Source organism: Bubalus bubalis, chromosome 6, assembly GCF_019923935.1.
Source record: "Bubalus bubalis isolate 160015118507 breed Murrah chromosome 6, NDDB_SH_1, whole genome shotgun sequence".
NCBI lineage: Eukaryota > Metazoa > Chordata > Mammalia > Artiodactyla > Bovidae > Bubalus > Bubalus bubalis.
In genome coordinates, this window is record NC_059162.1 from 74,769,337 (window position 1) to 74,790,414 (window position 21,078).

A 21,078-nucleotide genomic window follows, 5' to 3' on the forward strand; every position below is an offset into this window, starting at 1 on the left:
AGACAATTTATCTATATAGAGTTTTTACTTTTCTGCAATTCTTTGACAGAGTTCAGTAAATAGAAGGTAGAGGATCACTGCTGAGCTGAGTTGAGTGGGGTCTTTCCATTTTGGTAACTATCTGAGCAGGGAAAGTAGAGAGAAATAACCATGTATTTTATCCTATTAAAACAGTAACAAGATTATTGTTGAGAAATTAAATATGAACCAGTCCCTTCTCTCTCATCTAAAGTTACATCAGTACCATATTTGGGTGCTTCATCCTTCTTACTTACACTTGATAACTATGCATAGATTCTTGTACACATCAATTCTTCTTACATTCCCAAAGTAACACTATTCCTTTAAACAAATATGCAGAATACCTGCCAAGTGCCAGGTACTGAGAATATAGGACTCTACCAGGCTGAATTGGTTTCTGATCTGTCTCTCAACCCCAAAACAGTAAAGGCAAATAAGAAATGTAATAAAAACTTGTTTTCAGTGATTTAACTCAAGTCACTTATTTGTTTCAATATTGGCCTTGGAAAGCATTGCTTTGTATCCGTCTTACCTGAAGGATTTTATCACCAGGCTGTAGCAGGTTGGATGCTGGTCCATCAGGTTGAACCCTAGTAACAAAGATACCCTATAAGTCAGAAGTAACAGAGGTTAGGATTCTATTTTCAAGACCTAGACCTACTTAAAAACTTTTTTCATTTACATAGAAGACAGAGAAAACATTAAAAACAGTTTACACATATAAGGTTCAAAGATTATTATGGTATTTTAAGCAATGCACCTCTAAGTCATTTAAGGAAAATGACATTTTTATTTCCATAAAAAGCTCATATTGTTTTTAAAGTGCACTTATGATTTATAAGTTAAATTCATGGCATATTCTTAATTTCTTTCTTAAATAATTCCATATATGTACTAAATCATCTTTTGTGTAACTTCTGAAGTTGTCTAAAGTTGTTCTTCATTGAAAATGTCTCCTGTTTGACAGGCTGTAAATTCAATATACATTTTAAAAACCTACTAGGATTACATATAATACTGGTTTATTTTAGTGAATATTACTTCATATGTTACTGAGAATTTTAAAGTAAAATTAACAAATTAAACATAAGAAAATTTCAACACAAATATTAAATACAAAGTTTGCATCTACATAGCAACAAAATTCCTAAATTTATTTAGTTTTTAAAAAAGTCAAATTACCAGTGATAAGAGAACAGACTGTATGACTTCAAAACCTTGATACCATGAAATTTTTGCACCTTGTTTTATGTCTCTGGATATGTTCCAATGTCTCTGGGTTTATGATCTACAGGAACCTGAATAAAATTTATCCCCTGCTGTTGTGTGAAAATAGTATAAATCTTAATTATGTTAAATTGGTTCATAGTGCTTTTCAAGCGTACTGTGTCCTTCTGCTCTTCTGTCTATTCATTCTATTAATTTTTGAGAGTTTGATATTGAAACTCCAACTAAAAATATTAATTTACTTAAAAATTATTGTAATATATAGTAGAACTATATGTAACTTTGTATTTTCCAAGTTTTCTGTAAATGATTTATAATATACTCATAATTTAAAAAATTAAAAAATTTAGACAGATTTTATCCAGTCAAGGGAAAAAATCATTTTACTTATCATGTACACAAAGCAAACATTTATTGCATTTTACCATATGCAAGGCCCTGATCACATGGACCACAGCCTTGTCTAACTCAATAAAACTATGAGCCATGATGTGTAGGGCCACCTAAAATGGATGGGTCATGGTGGAGAGTTCTGACAAAACATGGTCCACTGGAAAAGGGAATGGCAAACCACTTCAGTATTCTTGCCTTGAGAATCCCATGAACAGTATGAAAAGGCAAAATGATAGGATACTGAAAGAGGAACTCCCTAGGTCAGTAGATGCCCAATATGCTTTCTGGAGAACTAAATCCAGAAAGACTGAAGAGGTGGAGCCAAAGCAAAAACAACACCCAGTTTTGGATGTGACTGGTGATGAAGGTAAAGTCTGATGCTGTAAAGAGCAATATTTCATAGGAACTTGGAATGTTAGGTCCATGAATCAGGTAAATTGGAAGTGGTCAAACTGGAGATAGACAAGACTGAACATGGACATTTTAGGAATCAGTGAACTAAAATGGACTGGAATGGGTGAATTTAACTCAGATGACCATTATAGCTACTACTGAGGGCAAGAATACCTTAGAAGAAATGGAGTAGCCATCATAGTCAACAAAAGAGTCTGAAATGCAGTACTTAGATGCAATCTCAAAAATGACAGAATGATCTCTGTTCATTTCCAAGGGAAACCATTCAATATCATGGTACTCCAAGTCTATGCCCCAACCAGGAATGCTGAAGAAACTGACATTGAATGGTTCTATGAAGACCTACAAGACCTTCTAGAACTAACACCCAAAGAGATGTCCTTTTCATTTTAGGGGACTGGAATGCAAAAGTAGGAAGTCAAGAAACACCTGGGGTAACAGGCAAATTTGGCCTTGGAGTACAGAATGAAGCAGGGAAAAGGCTAATAGAGTTCTGTGAAGAGAATGCACTGGTCATAGCAAATACCCTCTTCCAACAACACAAGAGAAGACTCTACACATGGATATCACCAGATGGTCAACACTGAAATCAGACTGATTATATTCTTTGCAGCCAAAGATGGAGAAGCTCTATACAATCAGCAAAAAAAAAAAAAAGACCCAGAGCTGACTGTGGCTCAGACCATGAACTCCTTATTGCCAAATTCAGACTTAAATTGAAGAAAGTAGGGAAAACCACTAGCCCATTCAGGTATGACCTAAATAAAATCCCTTATGATTATACAGTGGAAGTGACAAATAGATTTAAGGGATTAGATCTTATAGACAGAGTGCCTGAAGAACTATGGACAGAAGTTCATGACATTGTACAGGAGGCAGTGATCAAGACCATCCCCAGGAAAAAGAAATGCAAAAAGGTGAAATGGTGTCTGAGGAGGCCTTACAAATCCTGAGAAAAGAAAAGACACAAAAGGCAAAGGAGAAAAGCAAAGATATACCCATTTGAATGCACAGATCCAAAGAATAGCAAGGAGAGATAAGAAAGCCTTCCTCAGAGATCAATGCAAAGAAATAGAGGAAAACAATATAATGGGAAAGACTAGAGATCTATTCAAGAAAATTAGAGATACCAAGGGAACTTTTCATGCAAAGATGGGCTCGATAAAGGACAGAAATGGTATGGACCTAACAGAAGCAGAAGATATTAAGAAGAGGTGGCAAGAATACACAGAAGAACTCTACAAAAAAGATCTTCATGACCCAGATAACCATGATGGTGTGATCACTCACCTAGAGCCAGACATCTTGGAATGTGCAGCAAGTGGGCCTTAGGAAGTATCACTATGAACAAAGCTAGTGAAGGTGATGGAGTTCCAGTTGAGCTATTTCAAATCTTAAAATATGATGCTGTGAAAGTGTTGCACTCAATATGCCAGCAAATTTGGAAAACTCAGCAGTGGCCACAGACTGGAAAAGGTCAGTTTTCATTCCAATCCCAAAGAAAGGCAATGCCAAAGAATGTTCAAACTACCACACAACTGCATTCATCTCACATGCTAGTAAAGTAGCACTCAAAATTCTCCAAGCCAGGCTTCAACAGTATATGAACTATGAACTTCCAGATGTTCAAGCTGGATTTAGAAAAGAGGAACCAGAGATCAAATTGCCAACATCCATTGGATCATTGAAAAAGAATGAGAGTTCCAGAAAAACAGCTACTTCTGCTTTATTGACTATGCCAAAGCCTTTGAATGTGTGGTTCACAACAAACTGTGGAAAATTCTTACAGAGATGGGAATACCAGACCTCCTGTCCTGCCTCCTGAGAAATCTGTATGCACGTCAAGAAGCAACAGTTAGAACTGGACATGGAACAACAAACTGGTTCCAAATCAGGAAAGGAGTACATCAAAGGTGCATATTGTCACCCTGCTTATTTAACTCTATGCAGAGTACATTATGAGAAATGCTGGGCTGGATGAAGTACAAGCTGGACTCAAGATTGCTGGGAGAAATAACAATAACCTCAGACATGCAGATGACACCACCCTTATGGCAGAAAGAGAAGAACTAAGGAGCCTCTTGATGAATGTGAAAGAGAAGAGTGAAAAAGTTGGATTAAAACCAACATTCAGAAAACTAAGATCATGTATCTGGTCCCATCACTAAATAGCAAATAGATGGGGAAACAATGGAAACAGTGAGAAACTTTATTTTTCTGGGCTCCAAAATCACTGCAGATGGTGACTGCAGCCATTAAATTAAAAGATTCTTGTTCCTTTGAAGAAAAGCTATGCCAACCTAGACATATTAAAAAGGAGACACATTACTTTGCCAATAAAGGTCCATAGCTTCTAGTTAAAGCTATGGTTTTTCCAATAGTCATATATGGATGTGAGAGTAGGACCGTAAAGAAAGCTGATCACTGAAGAATTGATGCTTTTGAACTATGGTGTTGGAGAAGACTCTTGAGAATCCCTTGGACTGCAAGGATATCCAACCAGTCCATCTTAAAGGAAATCAGTATTCATTGGAAGGACTGATGCTGAAGCTAATATCCATATTTTGGCCACCTGATGTGAAGAACTAACTTACTGGAAAAGATCCTGATGCTGGAAAAGATTGATGGCTGGAGGAGAAGGGGGCGATAGAATATGAGATGGTTGGATGGAATCACTGACTCGACGGACGTGAGTTTGCGTAAGCTCTGGGAGTTGGTGATGGACAGGGAGCCTGGGGTGCTGCAGTCCATCAGGTCTCTAAAAGCTGGACAGGACTGAGTGAATGAACTGAGGCCTGATTGCTGGTATTATAAAGGCACATTGAATATAATTTTTGGCCTCCTTGAGCACACTATATAGTAGAAGAAAAGTTAAGAAAATCAGTGAGTATAAAGCAGTGTGACAAGTGTTATAATAGAGGGATAATAGATTATTTAAAAAGCTGAATTCAGCTTATCCTTAGTGTGTTGGGGCTTCTAATTATGATAGAAATATAATAGATTTAAATATTTAAAATATTGCATCCATATTAACCTTAAAGTTTGGAGCTTTCAGAAAGAGGAGCTATCTGGCAACTGATCATAAATGAAAATTAAAGGGTCCACACAGATGAGGAGAGGAAAGATATTCCACATAGAAGGGATGGCATATACAAAAGTGCATGCCTTTTATTTATTTATTTTTGCATGCCTTTTATATTAAGGGGCTGCAAGTAGTTCTATTATGACTGCAGTGGTTGTGGAAGGGTTCAAGTTGGTTCGGTTGGGAGTATGAGAGAAGAACCCATCAACCCCCCAAATTAAGTAGGTGCCAGATCAAGACGGGCCTTTAATGGACATCCTTATCAGTTTGGGGAGCTACTGAAGTATTTGAAGTATGATGATAAAATTTTAATTAATATCCTAAGAATAGCATTTGTCCTAAGAATGGACAAACAAAACGTGTATATTCAGTGGAATATTATTCGACAGTAGAAAGAAATGAAGTGCTGACATCAATGAACTTGAAAACAATGCTAAGTGAAATAAGCCATTCACAAAAGACCACATATTGTATGATTCCATTTATGTGAAATGTCAAGAAGAGGCAAATGTACAGAAATAGAAAGCAGATTAGTGTTTGCTGGAGGCTGGGAAGCAGGGGGCTGAGGAGCGACTGTTAATGTGTACAGATTTTATTTAAGGTAATAAAAGGATTCTGAAATTAGATAGTGGTGATGATTGCACAACTCTGTGATTATACTTATAAATCACTTGACTGTACATTTCAAAAGGGTGAATTTTATGTTATATGAATTGTATATCAATATTTCTTTTATTATTTTTAAATTATAAAAATAATTTTTATTAAAATAAGTATTAATAGAAGATAATATTATAATGGCTTTGCTTGTTATTCAGAAAATTATCTCTCTTGCTAATCTGTAGACTTAATGACTCACTTAAACCCATAACTTTGTGTGTATGTGTATATGTAAGTGGTTTAACAAGCAGACCCTAATTAAAATATTTCCATGTTTTTACTTTAGCAATTCAGATCTTTATGAGACATTAAGGCTTTTGAATGATTTTTATCTTCTGATTTTAACTCATTTTCTTTTCCATTCAAAGATGAAACTCCAGATAGGCATTACATTTTTAGAAAAGTGCATAACTTTAACCAGTAATTTGACTTCTAGAACTTAGGTTAAGGAAATAACTGGATAAGTATGCAACAAGGATTTACCAATATATTCATTATGATATTATTTGTAATAATAAAAATTAGAAACCACACCAAAATATCTAACAATAGGAGATAGATTAAATAAATTATGATATGTGGTCATTACAAATGAAGTCCTTAGGTGACAGATACAGAAGTATACTGGTGCTTAGCAAAAACAAGCAAGTTATAAAACATGTGTGGCATAATACTTTTTTCAATGAAACATGTTTAAATGTATATGTTTGTGGAAAACTGTCTGGAAGGATATACTCCTAAACTTAGCAGTGGCTGTACTGGGTAATGAGACATCATATATATGTGTAAATATGTGTGTATATATATACATACATATTATGGATATGTATATATGATGTTACATTACCTAGTACAACCACTGTTAATGTTTAGAGGTATACCCTTACATATATATATGTAATATATATATCGGAGAAGGCAATGGCACCCCACTCCAGTACTCTTGCCTGGAAAATCCCATGGATGGAGGAGCCTGGTAGGCTGCAGTCCATGGGGTCGCTAAGAGTCGGACACAACTGAGTGACTTCACTTTCACTTTTCACTTTCATGCATTGGAGAAGGAAATGGCAACCCACTCCAGCGTTCTTGCCTGGAGAATCCCAGGGACGGGGGAGCCTGGTGGGCTGCCGTCTATGGGGTCGCACAGAGTCGGACACGACTGAAGTGACTTACAGTACAGTATAGTAATATATATATATATATATATTTATATTTATTTTTGCTTATCTGCACTTTCTAATTTTCTTATTTTTCTACAATAATTAGACATTACTTATAAGAAAAATAAGGTACTACAATTTTAAGAAAACAGTAATAAAAACTTAAAAAACTTTAAGTTTATGGTGTCACAATTCGGTGTTGTGTCCAAACAGCTAGCTGCTTTGGTCAGTTCAGTTGTACAAATGCTCAATTCACAAGGAAAAAGAAAACAGGTTGTTTGAAAGGGACAGTTAAATAAAACATAACGACTAATCCACTAGACCAGTGAATGGCACTGGTTGCGAAAACAAATATAATTCTTACAGTCCTTTTCATACTGAGCACATAACTCTCATTCTCCATCAATCCAGGAGAGTGTATGAGTACTCAGTTCCCTTGGTGGTCCCCTCTTTTTGCTGTTGAGGTCACTGTACAACAGACAGAATGACATTATTGCCCAAAATAAGGCCCTGCATCTCTGGATGCTGAAGGTGAAGCTGCTTTTACTATTATATTTTGTCCCAGTAGTCAAAGTCTTTGCTCCCTAGTTAATTTTGATTGCCTTTTTCCAGCTCATTGTACAGGAATGGTTTTAATAATTGTGTGAATCCAGACTGTAGGAGCGGAATTGTGACCATCATATCTGCAATGCTGGGAGGAACCAGCAACACCCTACAACTGGACTGCCAGAAGAATACAAATGTCATGTCTGTGGCAAGTTTAATTTCATTCATCACAAAGCTCTGCAGAACTCAGCCACTGTTCTGAAGACTTGCTTTGAAGCTTACGTTTATGGTGGCCTGAGTCTTCTTAAGTATTTATTGCTGTTTTCTAAAGCTCTAATAGTTCTTTTCAATCAATAATTTTTTTTTACCAACTATGAAATTGCTACTGTCATTGATATAGTTTCCTTTTTTCTGTATATACATATATCCTATCAGCCTGCATATTGCCTCATTAGTCAAAACAGATAGCAATGAGTGTCATGTTTGATAATGGTGTGCAGCATTCATTATTTTTGGAGGTGGAATGTTTCCCCAAAGACTGTTTGGAAAGGCCAGTGCCCTGATTTTCCACTGTATTTACGTATATAAACACTGTCATTTGAAAGAGAGCAAATAATTCTGAGCTCATTTTATGGTCTCTGTTATGATGAATATAGATGAGAAATATGAAAACTTTGACACTGTTTTGAAAAAGTTCTTTGTAGCAGTGTGTCACCCTTTCAACAAATTCATTATGATCTAAGATTTCAAAGAATACTTTGACACTGACAGATATCGGTGAGGAATCACCAAACTATTTGTATTCTTAAAATTAGAGCAATAACGTCCCACTGATTGGTAAAGAGCCATCTCCTAAATTCCAAGTGCGTAAGCCATCTTGTATGTATTAAAGATCCAAATCATGGCATATGACCAATTTTATAATTCTTTGGACAAGATCTTAAAATATTTATTTCTTTTAACACTTAGCAGAGTGCTAAATGTGGATCAGACTATCATGCAATACCTCCAAACTAGTGAAACAACCTATAAACCTAAGTCTATATACCTATAGCTATATACCTATAGCTATATACCTATAGCAAATCTATTTTGCCCAAATAAGGAAAATATCTCAGTAACTGTTTTTCAATGAGTAGTGTGTATTAGGTTTTTTTTGCTGCTACTATAATAAGTTATCACAAACTTAGTGGCTTAAAACATCACAAATTTATTATCTGACAGTTCTTTAAGTTAAACATTTAACTCAGTTCTCAGGGGGCTGCAACAAAGGTGTTGGCCTGCCGGTGTGTGTGTTCAGTTGTGTCCAACTCTTTGCGACCCATTGCTGGCCAGGCTCCTCTGTCCATGGAATTCTCCAGGCAAGAACACTGGAGTGGGTAGCCATTCCTTTCTCCAGGGGATTTTCCCAAGCCAGGAATTGAACCGAGGTCTCCTGCATTGCAGGCAGATTCTTTACTCTCTGGGCCACCAAGGAAGCCCATAATAATGGTTTATACCTCATAGTTACTAGGTTGAGTGAATACATATAAAATACTTAAAGTAATGGATGGCATTCAGTATGGGGTCAATAAATGTTGTTATAATTATTGAAAATTTGAAGACTGAGCTACAGTCCAGTGTCTTTTTATCCAGCAAAGCCCACTTTAAGAGACTTCTGAGTCTCCCAACTGTACTAGATTTACTGACAGGAAATTCTTCTTTACTCTTAGTCTTGGAGTGTACTGAAAGACATTTGTTATCTTTCCCTCACATTCCCAACTGATAAGAGGGAATATAACAACTTTTACTGACCCCATACTGAGTGCCATCTTTATTTAGGGAAGGGGATAGCAAGAGGGCTAGAAAGTCTTTCCTATATCATCTGTGGTTTCTTAGTGGTGGCTCTCAGCGATAATGGCTCCAACTATTGTTTTACTCTTAATAGTGGACATAGGTCCCAACAAGAGGGTTTTCTGATGGTCCATAAGAACATTTAGAGGTTACTCCTTTGGCCGCTCCAAGTCAATAGAGCATCAGATCTGCAACAATGGCCGAGTCTAGTTATTGGCTAATGGCTTATCTGAGTGTGTTTTTCTAATATTTTGCACCTCATGTTCAGCTCATGTTCTTTAGTGCCTCAGCAGCACAGTGGTTTTCCCTCAGTACCACCTCTAGAGGGCATCTTGCAGCAGAGCAACAGTATTGCCACTGCTGCTGCTGCTGCTGTCGCTTCAGTCGTATCCGACTCTGTACGACCCTATAGACGGCAGCCCACCAGGCTCCCCCGTCCCTGGGATTCTCCAGGCAAGAACACTGGAGTGGGTTGCCATTTCCTTCTCCAATACAGGAAAGTGAAAAGTGAAAGTGAAGTCGCTCAGTCGTGTCCAACTCTTAGCGACCACATGGACTGCAGCCTACCAGGCTCCTCCATCCATGGGATTTTCCAGGCAAGAGTACTGGACTGGGGTGCCATTGCCTTCTTGCAGTCCTTTCCAAATAAGTCTTTTCTCCTATCAAACACCAATATCTAAGTGTGCTTGAGACAGACACAGATCCAATGGACTCAGGGATCACAGAGGAACCCCCCCCAGTTTTGAACCAAAGCTAATCTGGAGAGCACTAGCCATGTGCTGCAAATAGGCATGACCTGTTGCCATTTCATATTCCTACCCCAGTTTTTGAACCAGTTTTCATATAAGTTTATAAATGGTTTTTCCAAAAGTACCCATAATGGGCTTTTAAAAAGTTTTGCTTTTCAAAAGTAATTTTGAAAAAAGATGGGTATGGAAGGTTTTTCATAGTGTTAAGATCTGACCTTGTCTTATTGGTTACCTAGCCTGCACACCACTGGACATAAACCCTGAAGGACTCAGGAAGTGAGTCTACAGGGCAAACATGTAACATTCTAACTTTAGAGGAGAAAGGAACTCTATATGACTGTTTAATGATGAAGGTGAATGACTGTGACAGTCTCAGCTATTGTAAATGTAGACACCAAAATAGAACTTGTCTTAAGGGAACTGCAACATCAGTTTGTGAAATATACTTTTCTTTAAAATTCTGAAAAAAACTTGGCTCTAGCTGATGCTAAGAAATTGGTTTCTAGGAAGGCCATACGTCAGATAAAAATTGCATACTATAGCAATTATAATTTAGAACATATTGGTTATATATTATAAAATATGATATTTTATGCTTTCATATAACTATAAAAGTTCAGAGAGTGTTTCTAGAGGAAAAAAAATGACTCATAGAAATAGTAAACATAGCCATTGATTCAATAGCTTGTAAAGTGTAACTTTTTTGGGGGTCAAATATTGGCAAATTTTTTTTTCATAAATTGGGCAATATTAATATTAAGCTATGATATGGCTCAAAGGAGCAACATGGCAAATACACAGTAGACTGTGTTTACTTAATCCCTGTGATTATTAGACCACTTGACATATCAAGAATAAAGATATTATCAATAGTTTTACTCTATGAGTCAAAAGTGTGAAAAAAAATATTGTAAGGTTAATTGCTGAAAGTCAAATCTTGAGCTCTGAACAGTTTCCTAGCTTAACAATTGAAGACTTTGTATGCAGCAAGAGAAGAGATTTATCCAGTGATCATTAGAAACTAAAGAAGAGGAGAGAGAAAGAGAAGAGAGGGAAAGGAAGGGAAGAAAAAAAAAATAAAAGAGGGCATTGGCAGTTGAATATGATGCTCCAGTGTATGACTGAACTTTAGCTGACAAAACAACGAATATGAAATCTATAAATAATGAACAGAAAGAAGAGTTGCTTTAGAAACCTAAAATAATTGAGCCTCAAAAGACAGAGATTACAAATTATACAACTGATCAAAGTTCTCTAAAAACATCACAAAAATCTTATCCACAGATTTTAAAGAAATTCAAAACTCTCTTTCATGAACTTTTATATAAAGAAATATTAAAATAAAAATCACATATTTATTAATAATCCATTGGTGCAACAGGGGACTATTAAAACCCATAGAAACTAGTTATATGATTATAGATATCTTAGTAACAATATAACGGAGCAATCCTAACAGAAAAAATACATTTGCATCATTCTTTTATGTCACTGTAAAGATTTATTTAGTAGCCAAAAAGAAAAATGTATATAGATATACAGTTTTCAAGATACTGCCCTTATGACTTGGTAAAAGCAGCCCAAAAGTTTATTTCCTTTTATCTGTGATTCCTGTTAGAAATGACAAATTGGCTACAAAAAAATGGATTTTTTTAATAGTTTGATGCTGATTATCATGCAGTATTCTCTTTTGGGGAATCTGAATATAAGAGTTAAAATTATGTTTGGCTTTGCCGACTTTATATAGGCAACCTTGTTTTACTGTACTTCACTTTACTGCACTTTGAAGATACTGCATTTTTTTTTTTAATAACAAATTGAAGGTTTGTGGCAACTTTCTGTTAAGCAAGTCTGTTGGTGCCATTTTTCCAACAGCATCTGCTTACTTCAATGTTTCTGTGTCACATTTTGGTAAGTCTCACAATATTTTATTCTGTTTGTAGTCTGTGATCAGTGATCATTGATGTTACTCACTGAAGACTTTGATAATAGCATTTTTAACAATATTTTTAAAATTTTTGATTGAAGTACAGTTGAATTACAATGCTATGTTAATTACCACCATACAGCAAAGTGATTCAGTTTATATATATATATATATATATATATACTCTTTTTTAAAATATGCTTTTGCATTATGGTTTATCATGAGATATTGAATATAGTTCCCTGTGCTATACAGCAGGACCTTGTTTATCCATTCTATACATAAAAGCTTGCATCTGCTAACTCCAACCTCCCATTCCATTTCTTCACTCACTATAAAAAAAAGGCAATAAAGTATTTTTACCATCTGAGCCACCAGGGAATCCCCTGGCAATAAAGTATTTTTGAATTAAGGCATCTATATTATTTTTAGACATAATGCTATTGCACACTTAAAAGAATACATTATAGTATAAACATAACTTTTAAAGGTATTTGGAAACCAAAAATTCTGTGGGGCTTGCTTCATTGCAATATTCATTGTATTGCAGTGGTCTGGAACCAAACTTTAATATCCTGGAGGTATTCCTGTAGGAATTATAATTGTAATTTTTCTTTAATTGATTGTTACAGTATTCCAATTATTACCTAAAATTTAAAAATCTCTGGGAGTCTCTCTATTGTGACCTAAACTATCTTTTTATTTCTGTTTATTTCTTGGTAAAATTCTTAAGCTTAAAAAAAGAATCTTCTTTCATTTGATTTTCATATTTTCTTGTAAGAGATCACACTCCTTTACATACTGTTTTTCCAGATATCTTGCCTATTTGGGAAAAACAGGTGAAATAGTTTCCATTTCTTTTATTTTATGACTTCTTTAAACTTTAAAGCCTGTATTTAATATGAGACCTTAACTTGCGGTGAATAGTTGGGTTGCTGAGTTTCATACAATTTACTGATTCTGTCAGAGCTCCTACTGGCTTTTCTTCTCAGCTTTATATATAGCATAAAATAGTAGAAGCCATTAAAACCAAGAGTGAGTAACTGTAGGTGGCTGTGGATTCCCCTTCTTAGTTATTCCTAAAATAGTATCAATAATCAGCTTTCTGATTATCATCCCTGGGAGCTTCCCCAAAGCCCCTTCAATTGTCAAATTTTTTGACATTATACCATTTCAAAATAATGGATTGAGAAGTGAAAAATTCACTAAAGTCTTTTTTGTCACTTATGCTAAAATAAGGTTTCTAAAGTGAAAAATTGTTCTCTTGTGAGCTACATTCAGTCAAACTATGATTCTTTTAGATAAAATATGGCTTTATGTAGAGTAGACCATGCTGGAGTATTGCTTAGAGCCGGCAGTGAAATCAGGAGGTCAAAAGGCCAGTGACAAATGTCTCGTAGGCTCTACAGTTGTGGATTTCTGATACACTGACTGACAAAGTTGGTCTTAGCCAAGGCTGTGCATTGGCAGTGTGAGGCAGAGAGAAAAGGAAGCTTCTTTTTTTAAAAAAATTACTTTTTAGTCTCTATATTTCTATATTATTTAATTTTTATAGTGACAGTGTTTTCATTTATTACCCGTATAATTTTTCTGAGGTTTAAGTTAAAGTAAAAAGATTGCAGTTGTACACATCTGAGACTAAGACTGTATTGTGATTATATTTATTAATTTTATGGAAAGAAAACACCAGTTTTAGTAATTATAAAATATGTACAAAACTTCAACATTCCTGAAAGATACAACTCAAGTCACAACTGAATTATCAATGTAATTGGATACTTTAATATAAAGGAAAAAAACTGACTGGGCAGTGTGTGCTCAGTTGTGCCCGACTCTGCAACCCCATGGACTGTAGCCTGCTAGGCTCCTCTGTCCATGGAATTTTCCAGGCAGAAATACTGGAGTGGGTTGCTATTTCCTTCTCCAGGAAAAGCTTAGCTGGTTTGCAAAAAGTATGTAAACCATAAAAGATAAAAAGCATTTAAAAATAAACAACACATGCTTAAGAGCCTTTCTATTTCAAGTTATCCTGGTAATAAAGATCATGTAAAAATAAAGAATGTGTGAACTTTGAAGATTGTAAGTAATATGTGTTTACTTTTTAAAAATTCAAAGTTTAAACCTACTGGTTAGAATTTTGTTGCATATTTTTAAGTTAATTATGATTTAAAAGGATGACTATGTTGTCCAGAGTAAAAGCACTGAGAATGCCCTAGTTCACAATCAGTAGAAGATACCTAAGTGAAAGTGGTTCTCATTTGTTTGTCTCTTTGGCGACCCTCACATTGTGTCTCAGAGACGGACACCTTCAGAGAACTGAAGCTGCTCCCAGCTGGTGTGTGCAAGTTATACAAAACCCAGTATACTATAGGGTTTTCTTGCAGTATGCTGCTGCTAGGTCGCTTCAGTCGTGTCCGACTCTGTGCGACCCCATAGACGGCAGCCCGCCAGGCTCAGCCATCCCTGGGATTCTCCAGGCAAGAACACCGGAGTGGGTTGGCATTTCCTTCTCCAATGCATGAAAGTGAAAGGTGAAAGTGAAGTCGCTCAGTCCTTTTGACTCTTAGAGACCCCATGGACTGCAGCCTACCAGGCTCCTCCGTCCATGGGATTTTCCAAGCAAGAGTACTGGAGTGGGGTGCCATTGCCTTCTCTGTCTTGCAGTATAGGAATAAGCAAATCTTGTACCTTAGTGGAGGTATCCTACTAAATTAGTCATTCAGAGTCGAGGTAGAAACCATTTTTTAAAAAGCAGAGGACAGGATGAATATATGATTTTTCTCTCAATAAAAAATAAATCTTGGTATAGTTCAATAAACAAAGAGAAACACAAATTTAAGATATGATTCTTCTTTAACCATTTTAATGTATAGTCCAACACTTCCTATTTTCTATTAATAAATGTCATTGGAGGTTAAATGATAGTGCCTTGTTATTGGAATGTGGTTTGTATATAGTGATGGGGTTTGACCCAGTAGGTTTCAAATATAGGAAATAATTTCTACTCCTTTATATTTAAAAATAGAATTGGTTACTAAGACCATGTATAGCTATGCTCATTATATTATAAAGATAATAGACAAATAAAATCTTACTTGTAATTTTGTACCTTATGCAATAATCCTATACTGTTATTACGTGCTCACTGTTTAATGTAACTGTGGATTTATTAACAATTTATGTATTTTGGGGGCTTCTCTGGTAGTCCAGTGGTCAAGAATCCACCTTTCAATGGAAGGGACACTGATTTGATTCCTGGTCTGGGAAGATCCCACATGCTGCGGAGCAACTAAGCCTGTGAGACGCAACTGCTGAGCCCACGCTCTGCAACCACTGAAGCCCACATGCCTAGAGCCTGTGCTCTGCCATAAGAGAAGCTATTGCAATGAGAATCCTGAGCACTGCAGCTAGAGAGTAGCCCCCGCTTGCAGCAACTAGAGAAAAGCCCGTGTGTAGTAATGAAGACCCACCACAGCCAAAAAACAAAAGAAATAAACCCCCAAACCCCATAATATATATTTTGAAAATATAGATACATATATGTGTGTGTGTGTGTGTATATATATATATATACACACACACACATGTATTTATATATATACATTTTAAAATAACACAATCTAAAAATTCTGATCTAGTAGTCCAACTTTCCAGCCAGAGTTCTGGGACCTTCAGGTTAACTTGGTGTCTGGAAAAATATAATCATCTCTTTATGGCTTTCTTTCAACTCATTCAAAAGATCTTAGGGAAAACTTAAGTTGGAACTTACAGAACTTAAGAATCAACTCTTTGTGTTCTCATGTTTTTCTTTACACACCCAAAAGAGAAAAATGATACGATAAGTGTTTTGCAGTTACTTGTGTTTTCTTTTTAGTTGTTTTAGATTTCTTTGATCATACCTATTGCTACCTGAATTTTTTTCCCACCTAAGTGTGCTCACACCAAATTTCCCTGCTCCTTGTGATCAATATTATTTTGTGAACCACTTTCTTTAGCTATCAAAGAACAGAGATTTGGTTCAATTAGTGATTACTATCTCTAGGAGAGGCTAAGACTATGTTTGTGGGATATAGCAGTCTTTTTTTTTTTTTTTTAAAGATTAATCCGAAAAATTACAAGGATTTAAAAGCAGATTTAATGGGTCTTGTTGAAAAAATACAGCACAACAAATTTCAGGATCCATACTGAAGTATCAGTTGCTTTGGCAATCCCTCTCAGATGCCATGGTTGAAAGCACTCAGGCTCTAGGGAAGTAATTCTCATAGATTAAAGCATATCAGAATTACTGGTACTGAAGTACTTTCAGTTTGAAAGATGAAAAACATCCATTATTTTCATACTGGTATAATGGACACTTTTGGGGACCTGCCCAGATGTCCTTGATAAGGTTGGTGCTCTCACTCTGCAGATGCTGCTGATAGCTCACATCTAACACTTCTTTTGAAAATTACCCTCAGCCTGGAGCTTCCTTACTGAGAAATGCTGTGTAGGTCATGCTCCTTCCCACGTAGTCAATGACTGATGATGCCGTTTAGTCGCTAAGTTGTGTTTGGCTCTTTTGCGACCCCATGGACGGTAGCCTGCCAGGCTCCTCTGTCCATAGGATTTCCCAGGCAAGAATACTGGAGTGGGTTGCCATTTCCTCCTCCCAACCCAGGGATCTTCCCGATCCAGAGATCAAACCCACATCTCTTGCATTGGCAGGCAGATTCTTTACCACTGAGCTACTTATGAAGCCCTCAATGACTGATACCAGGGTACAAAGGCTGTTTCCTTCCTTAGGGTGAGACAACTCTATGGTACCCTATTTTTTTAATTCAATTTTTAAATTTTAATTAAAATTTCCACTAAATCCATATCTTTGCCCGGTTTCTTCACCTGCCCTACTGCATCCCTCATTCTCATATAGATTTCACCTAACAGCAATTCTTCAATTAACTTGCACAAAAATCTCCATCTCTGGTTCTGCATCTTGAGGATCTGATTTTAGAAAAATATAAACTACAAAAATTAAAGCTCTGCAGTATCTCCTTGCCTGGAAGGTATATGCAGATTCTATATTTTGCTTACTAGTGATTCTTTGGAAGCCAGTATCAGGCGCCCATGCATATAGCAATTTTGGAGGTGGATTGGAGGAAGAATGGATAATACTGTTATTAAATACATGCTATTGAGATACATCTCAAATGTTAGATGGGTAAACTTTTAAAAGTTAAACAATAGTGCTACAGGAAGAGACATGGAAGATTACTTTTTACTTTGTTTTTATTTTATTTCTATTAATCTGACTTCATAATATTTTCAAGATTCTAGTTAGTTATAACATCTTCAAGCAGAAATTAGAAATACTATGGGAGTCGCTGGAATACCATTTACAACTTGTGGTGTAAATTTATAAATGGAATATGAAAGATTTCACACATTTCTCAAAGATCTTTTTGGACCCTCAGTAATAAGCTTTCTCTAATTGATGGACCTGTTAATTCTTATTAGTTATTACATAAGATATTATTTATGAACAATTTTAAGTATTTTCATATTTTGATTGAAAAGTCTCTGATGTTTTTCCAAAAATTGAAACAAACTTAAAAAGTCTCAAGTCCTTTCCCATACCATTTCTGCCTCCTTACTGAGCATATTTTGTTCCATGCTAAATAGCTGACATTATGCAGCAGACAAAACATAGATAACATTTAACTCTAGCAACTAATATAACTGGTTATGTACTTGGACTTCAATTTTACTGAAAAATATTTTACTGATTGTTAAAATATATCACAAAGTGATAGCAATCTCAATGCAAGTGTTTTTCTAAATATACCATTGAATTAAAATGTCCCAATCAATGTTCTTATTTGAAATGGTTCTTTTAAATCACCTTATTTTTTCATATGTAAAATAGAATGATATTTTCTTAAAGAATCATGTCTGTGTTGTTATATTTTATTACATCCCTTTGCAAGCTGAAATCTTATATCTCTTCTTTATAACATAATGTCTTGATACTAAAATCATCGAATTGGCTAAAGGACACTGCCACAACTTCTTGAGTGAGTGCTAGTCACCCAGTTGTGTCCAACTCTTTGAGACCCTGTGGGCTGTAGCCCACCAGACTCCTCTCTCCATGGAATTCTCCAGGCAAGAATATTAGAGTGGGTTGCCATTTCCTCCTCCAGGGGATCTTCCTGACCCAGGGATCAAACTCAGGTCTCCCGCATTGCAGACAGATTCTTTACTGTCGGAGCCACCAGAGAAGCCTTGGAGCCTTCTTAAAAGACCTCATATAGGTGATCATACTTGTAGAATCCTATTAAAAGGAGATTGTGAAGACTGCATTTCTATTAATATTTCTGAATAGATTTAGGGTCTTTTCAACATATAAGACAAAGAACAAAATAGGCAAAAATGCATTTTTATTAAAAAAAAAATCCTTGCTTTTAATGTCCTTAAACAACCAAATGGTATTCTAAACCTCAAACTGCAATGCGACTAAGATGCAACTGGAATAACCAAGTAGTGCAATAATTTATGCTTGTTGTTTTTAAAAATTCAGCTTTATATAAAAATTACACATATTTATATTTTATCTCTTTCTTGCTCCTGAATGTTATTTTCACATAATTAATAGGTTCTCCACATTACTTTGCATTACATAATCACTCAAAGTAGAATTAAGGATGGAACAGACATATAAGTTATATTATAAAATTAATTTAGAAATATATAAATCATCTTTAGGGATTATAAAAAATTAAGGAAATATTGCATGTAGTTTAATATTTATGTAGTAAATATAAATCATATGCTGTGTGGAGTTCTAGATAAATGTGTTTGCTATTCTTGATTTTTATATCCATGGAGAATACGTGACAGTAAATAGGTTTATGATATGTACTTTTTTCATAAGTCAAGAACAGATCTTTGTAACTTTTTGTTTGTGATCCACCAGTTTCATGAGGCTGAACAAACCTGGAAAATTTTTCTTGTATGTTTTTGAACTTGCTACTGCCAAGCATGCCTCTGAGTATTATTATCCCCAGTAAAGGTATCAAAGAAATGTTTTGGATTTGCACAACTAACTTTTCTTCTCTTCTAATATTAACCATATAAAAAACTTTTATTTGATGCAATGCCCATCTCCATACAATTTTTTTTCTAGGGTGGAAGATGGTGTGTAAATAGGAGGGACCTATATCCAGTTGCAGGCTGTTTGGCATTTGGAATTGATCTTTTAAAATTTATGTACAATTAAGCACAGTAATTTATTCTGAAATTCCAGAACCTTTAGAGTTTATTGTTGATTATAGAATCTTACAGTTGACATGCCTCTAATATTCTTCTTTGGCTTGGAATTTTACCTAAACCATGGGCAAATTAAGGCATTTAAGAAAGAAAATGAATTGTTTCTTCTATCACTTCTGTCTACATGCAGATTGTCCAAATTCATGGAAATATAAATAAGGTCTCCAGCATCTGCTAAGCATGAGTGTTTATGATAAAACTGTGGAGAATAAGTGATTCTTTGGTCTCAATATCCTAGTATGTGTAGTTCCTGCTATCATGTAATTTGAGGTTATGCATAATATAGCTTCCATTTGATCCTGTTTCTAGGTAATTGTTCATGGGATTATTCAGTGCTATATTTTTACAGCATATAGAGAAAGGGGCTGTCATCTTCTTTAATATCTTTAAAATCTAGAAGCTTCTTAGTCCATCCTTCTCAAATGAAGCAAGGAGGGATATCAGTCCTTTAATGAGGAGCTATGTGAATACAACATTAAAAATTTATTTTCAGAGTCTTGGGCTGCCTTATGAAGTCACACAACATGATATCAATCATCCATTAATCCAATCTCTTCCCAAAAACTCATGGAAACTGTATTGGTATCTTAAATTTTGCAATCATGAGTTATTATTTTATGAACACTTAAATAGGGAAAGATTATTGTGGTTTGTTCCATTGGCACAATCTCCACTGTAATAATACCTTAGTCCAAAAGTTGTACAAATGTTTAGCAATCCAATGTGTACTGTATGCTGTACACATGCTTCTAATTATCTAAGTTCAATAGAGAAAATATGCTGACTTTCGAGGATTTGTTGACGCAAATATCTAGGCTATAACTAATTAGAGTGTTCTGTAACACCTTCAATATTAGATTACTATATTAGTCTCAACTCTACAGGGTATAAATTTGTCATGTGGCTCTTCTGCTAAGTGGTATTTGCAGATAGAGGTGTGAATCACAGGGCTTATTAGAGAAAAGGATTTGGAATCAGATCAACCTGGGTTCCAATCTTGTCTGCTACAGATCAGCTAAATGACCCTGGGCAACTTAATTAACCCTTCTGGGCCATTCCACAAAATGAGGAATAATAATATTCAACTAACATAAGTTGTTATGAAGATCAGATCAGTTCATGTATTTAAAGAGCCAAATATAGTGACTAACACATTATAGATACTCAATAAAAGTCTATATACTTTTATTATTATTATCATATTTGTTACATCAAAATCTTTTATCTCTGTGGAATATCTTGCCATCTTGATAGCAATGTTCCTCTATAAGAATAAATTAGATAATGGCTCCATCCACTTCACTGGGAGGGCAAAGGCAAGCATTACATAAGGTCATTTTATCTGGTTTTCTACAGTTTTCTCTTTTCAAGTATGTAAAAGCAGCTTTCATCTGGGAGTGAACCTAAAATAATGAACTCCATGATGAGTGAGTTGGGTTGTTCAACTGTGAGTAGTTGTTCTGTTCACCACTGTTCTGACAATGATATGAACTATAGGACTAATCATGCTCCATCCGTTTAATTCAAGGACACCATAGTTGATTCAGACTACCTTGAGGTCTTTGAGAGGAGTTACATTCGCAAGACCAGATGCTGTCCTCAGCTCTAAAAGTCTGGTACAATACAGTCTTCATATCTGGCTTGATCCTCAATTCTCTCTAAAACCTCAGTTAACTTTTGAGCTGTAGTAAGAGTTTTTCTGCAATATCTAAATTGGAACAGAATCTAAATTGGAACTTCTGACAGACTGAACAACACAACTCA

At 35.4% G+C, this 21,078-nt stretch overlaps 1 protein-coding gene across 4 annotated transcripts in view; it reads right to left on the reverse strand.

The window, feature by feature from the left end:
- The window catches only part of LRRC7 (leucine rich repeat containing 7), a 609,335-nt gene that overhangs the window by 23,363 nt on the left and 564,894 nt on the right, over positions 1 to 21,078 (reverse strand). For 3 of the 4 annotated variants that reach the window (XM_025288475.3, XM_006077621.4, XM_045166132.1), the window contains exon 26: positions 554 to 628. In XM_025288475.3, the coding sequence (XP_025144260.3) occupies positions 554 to 628 (75 nt within the window). The remainder of the gene's footprint in view (positions 1 to 553; positions 629 to 21,078) is intronic. The other variant, XM_025288482.3, reaches the window with a different exon arrangement.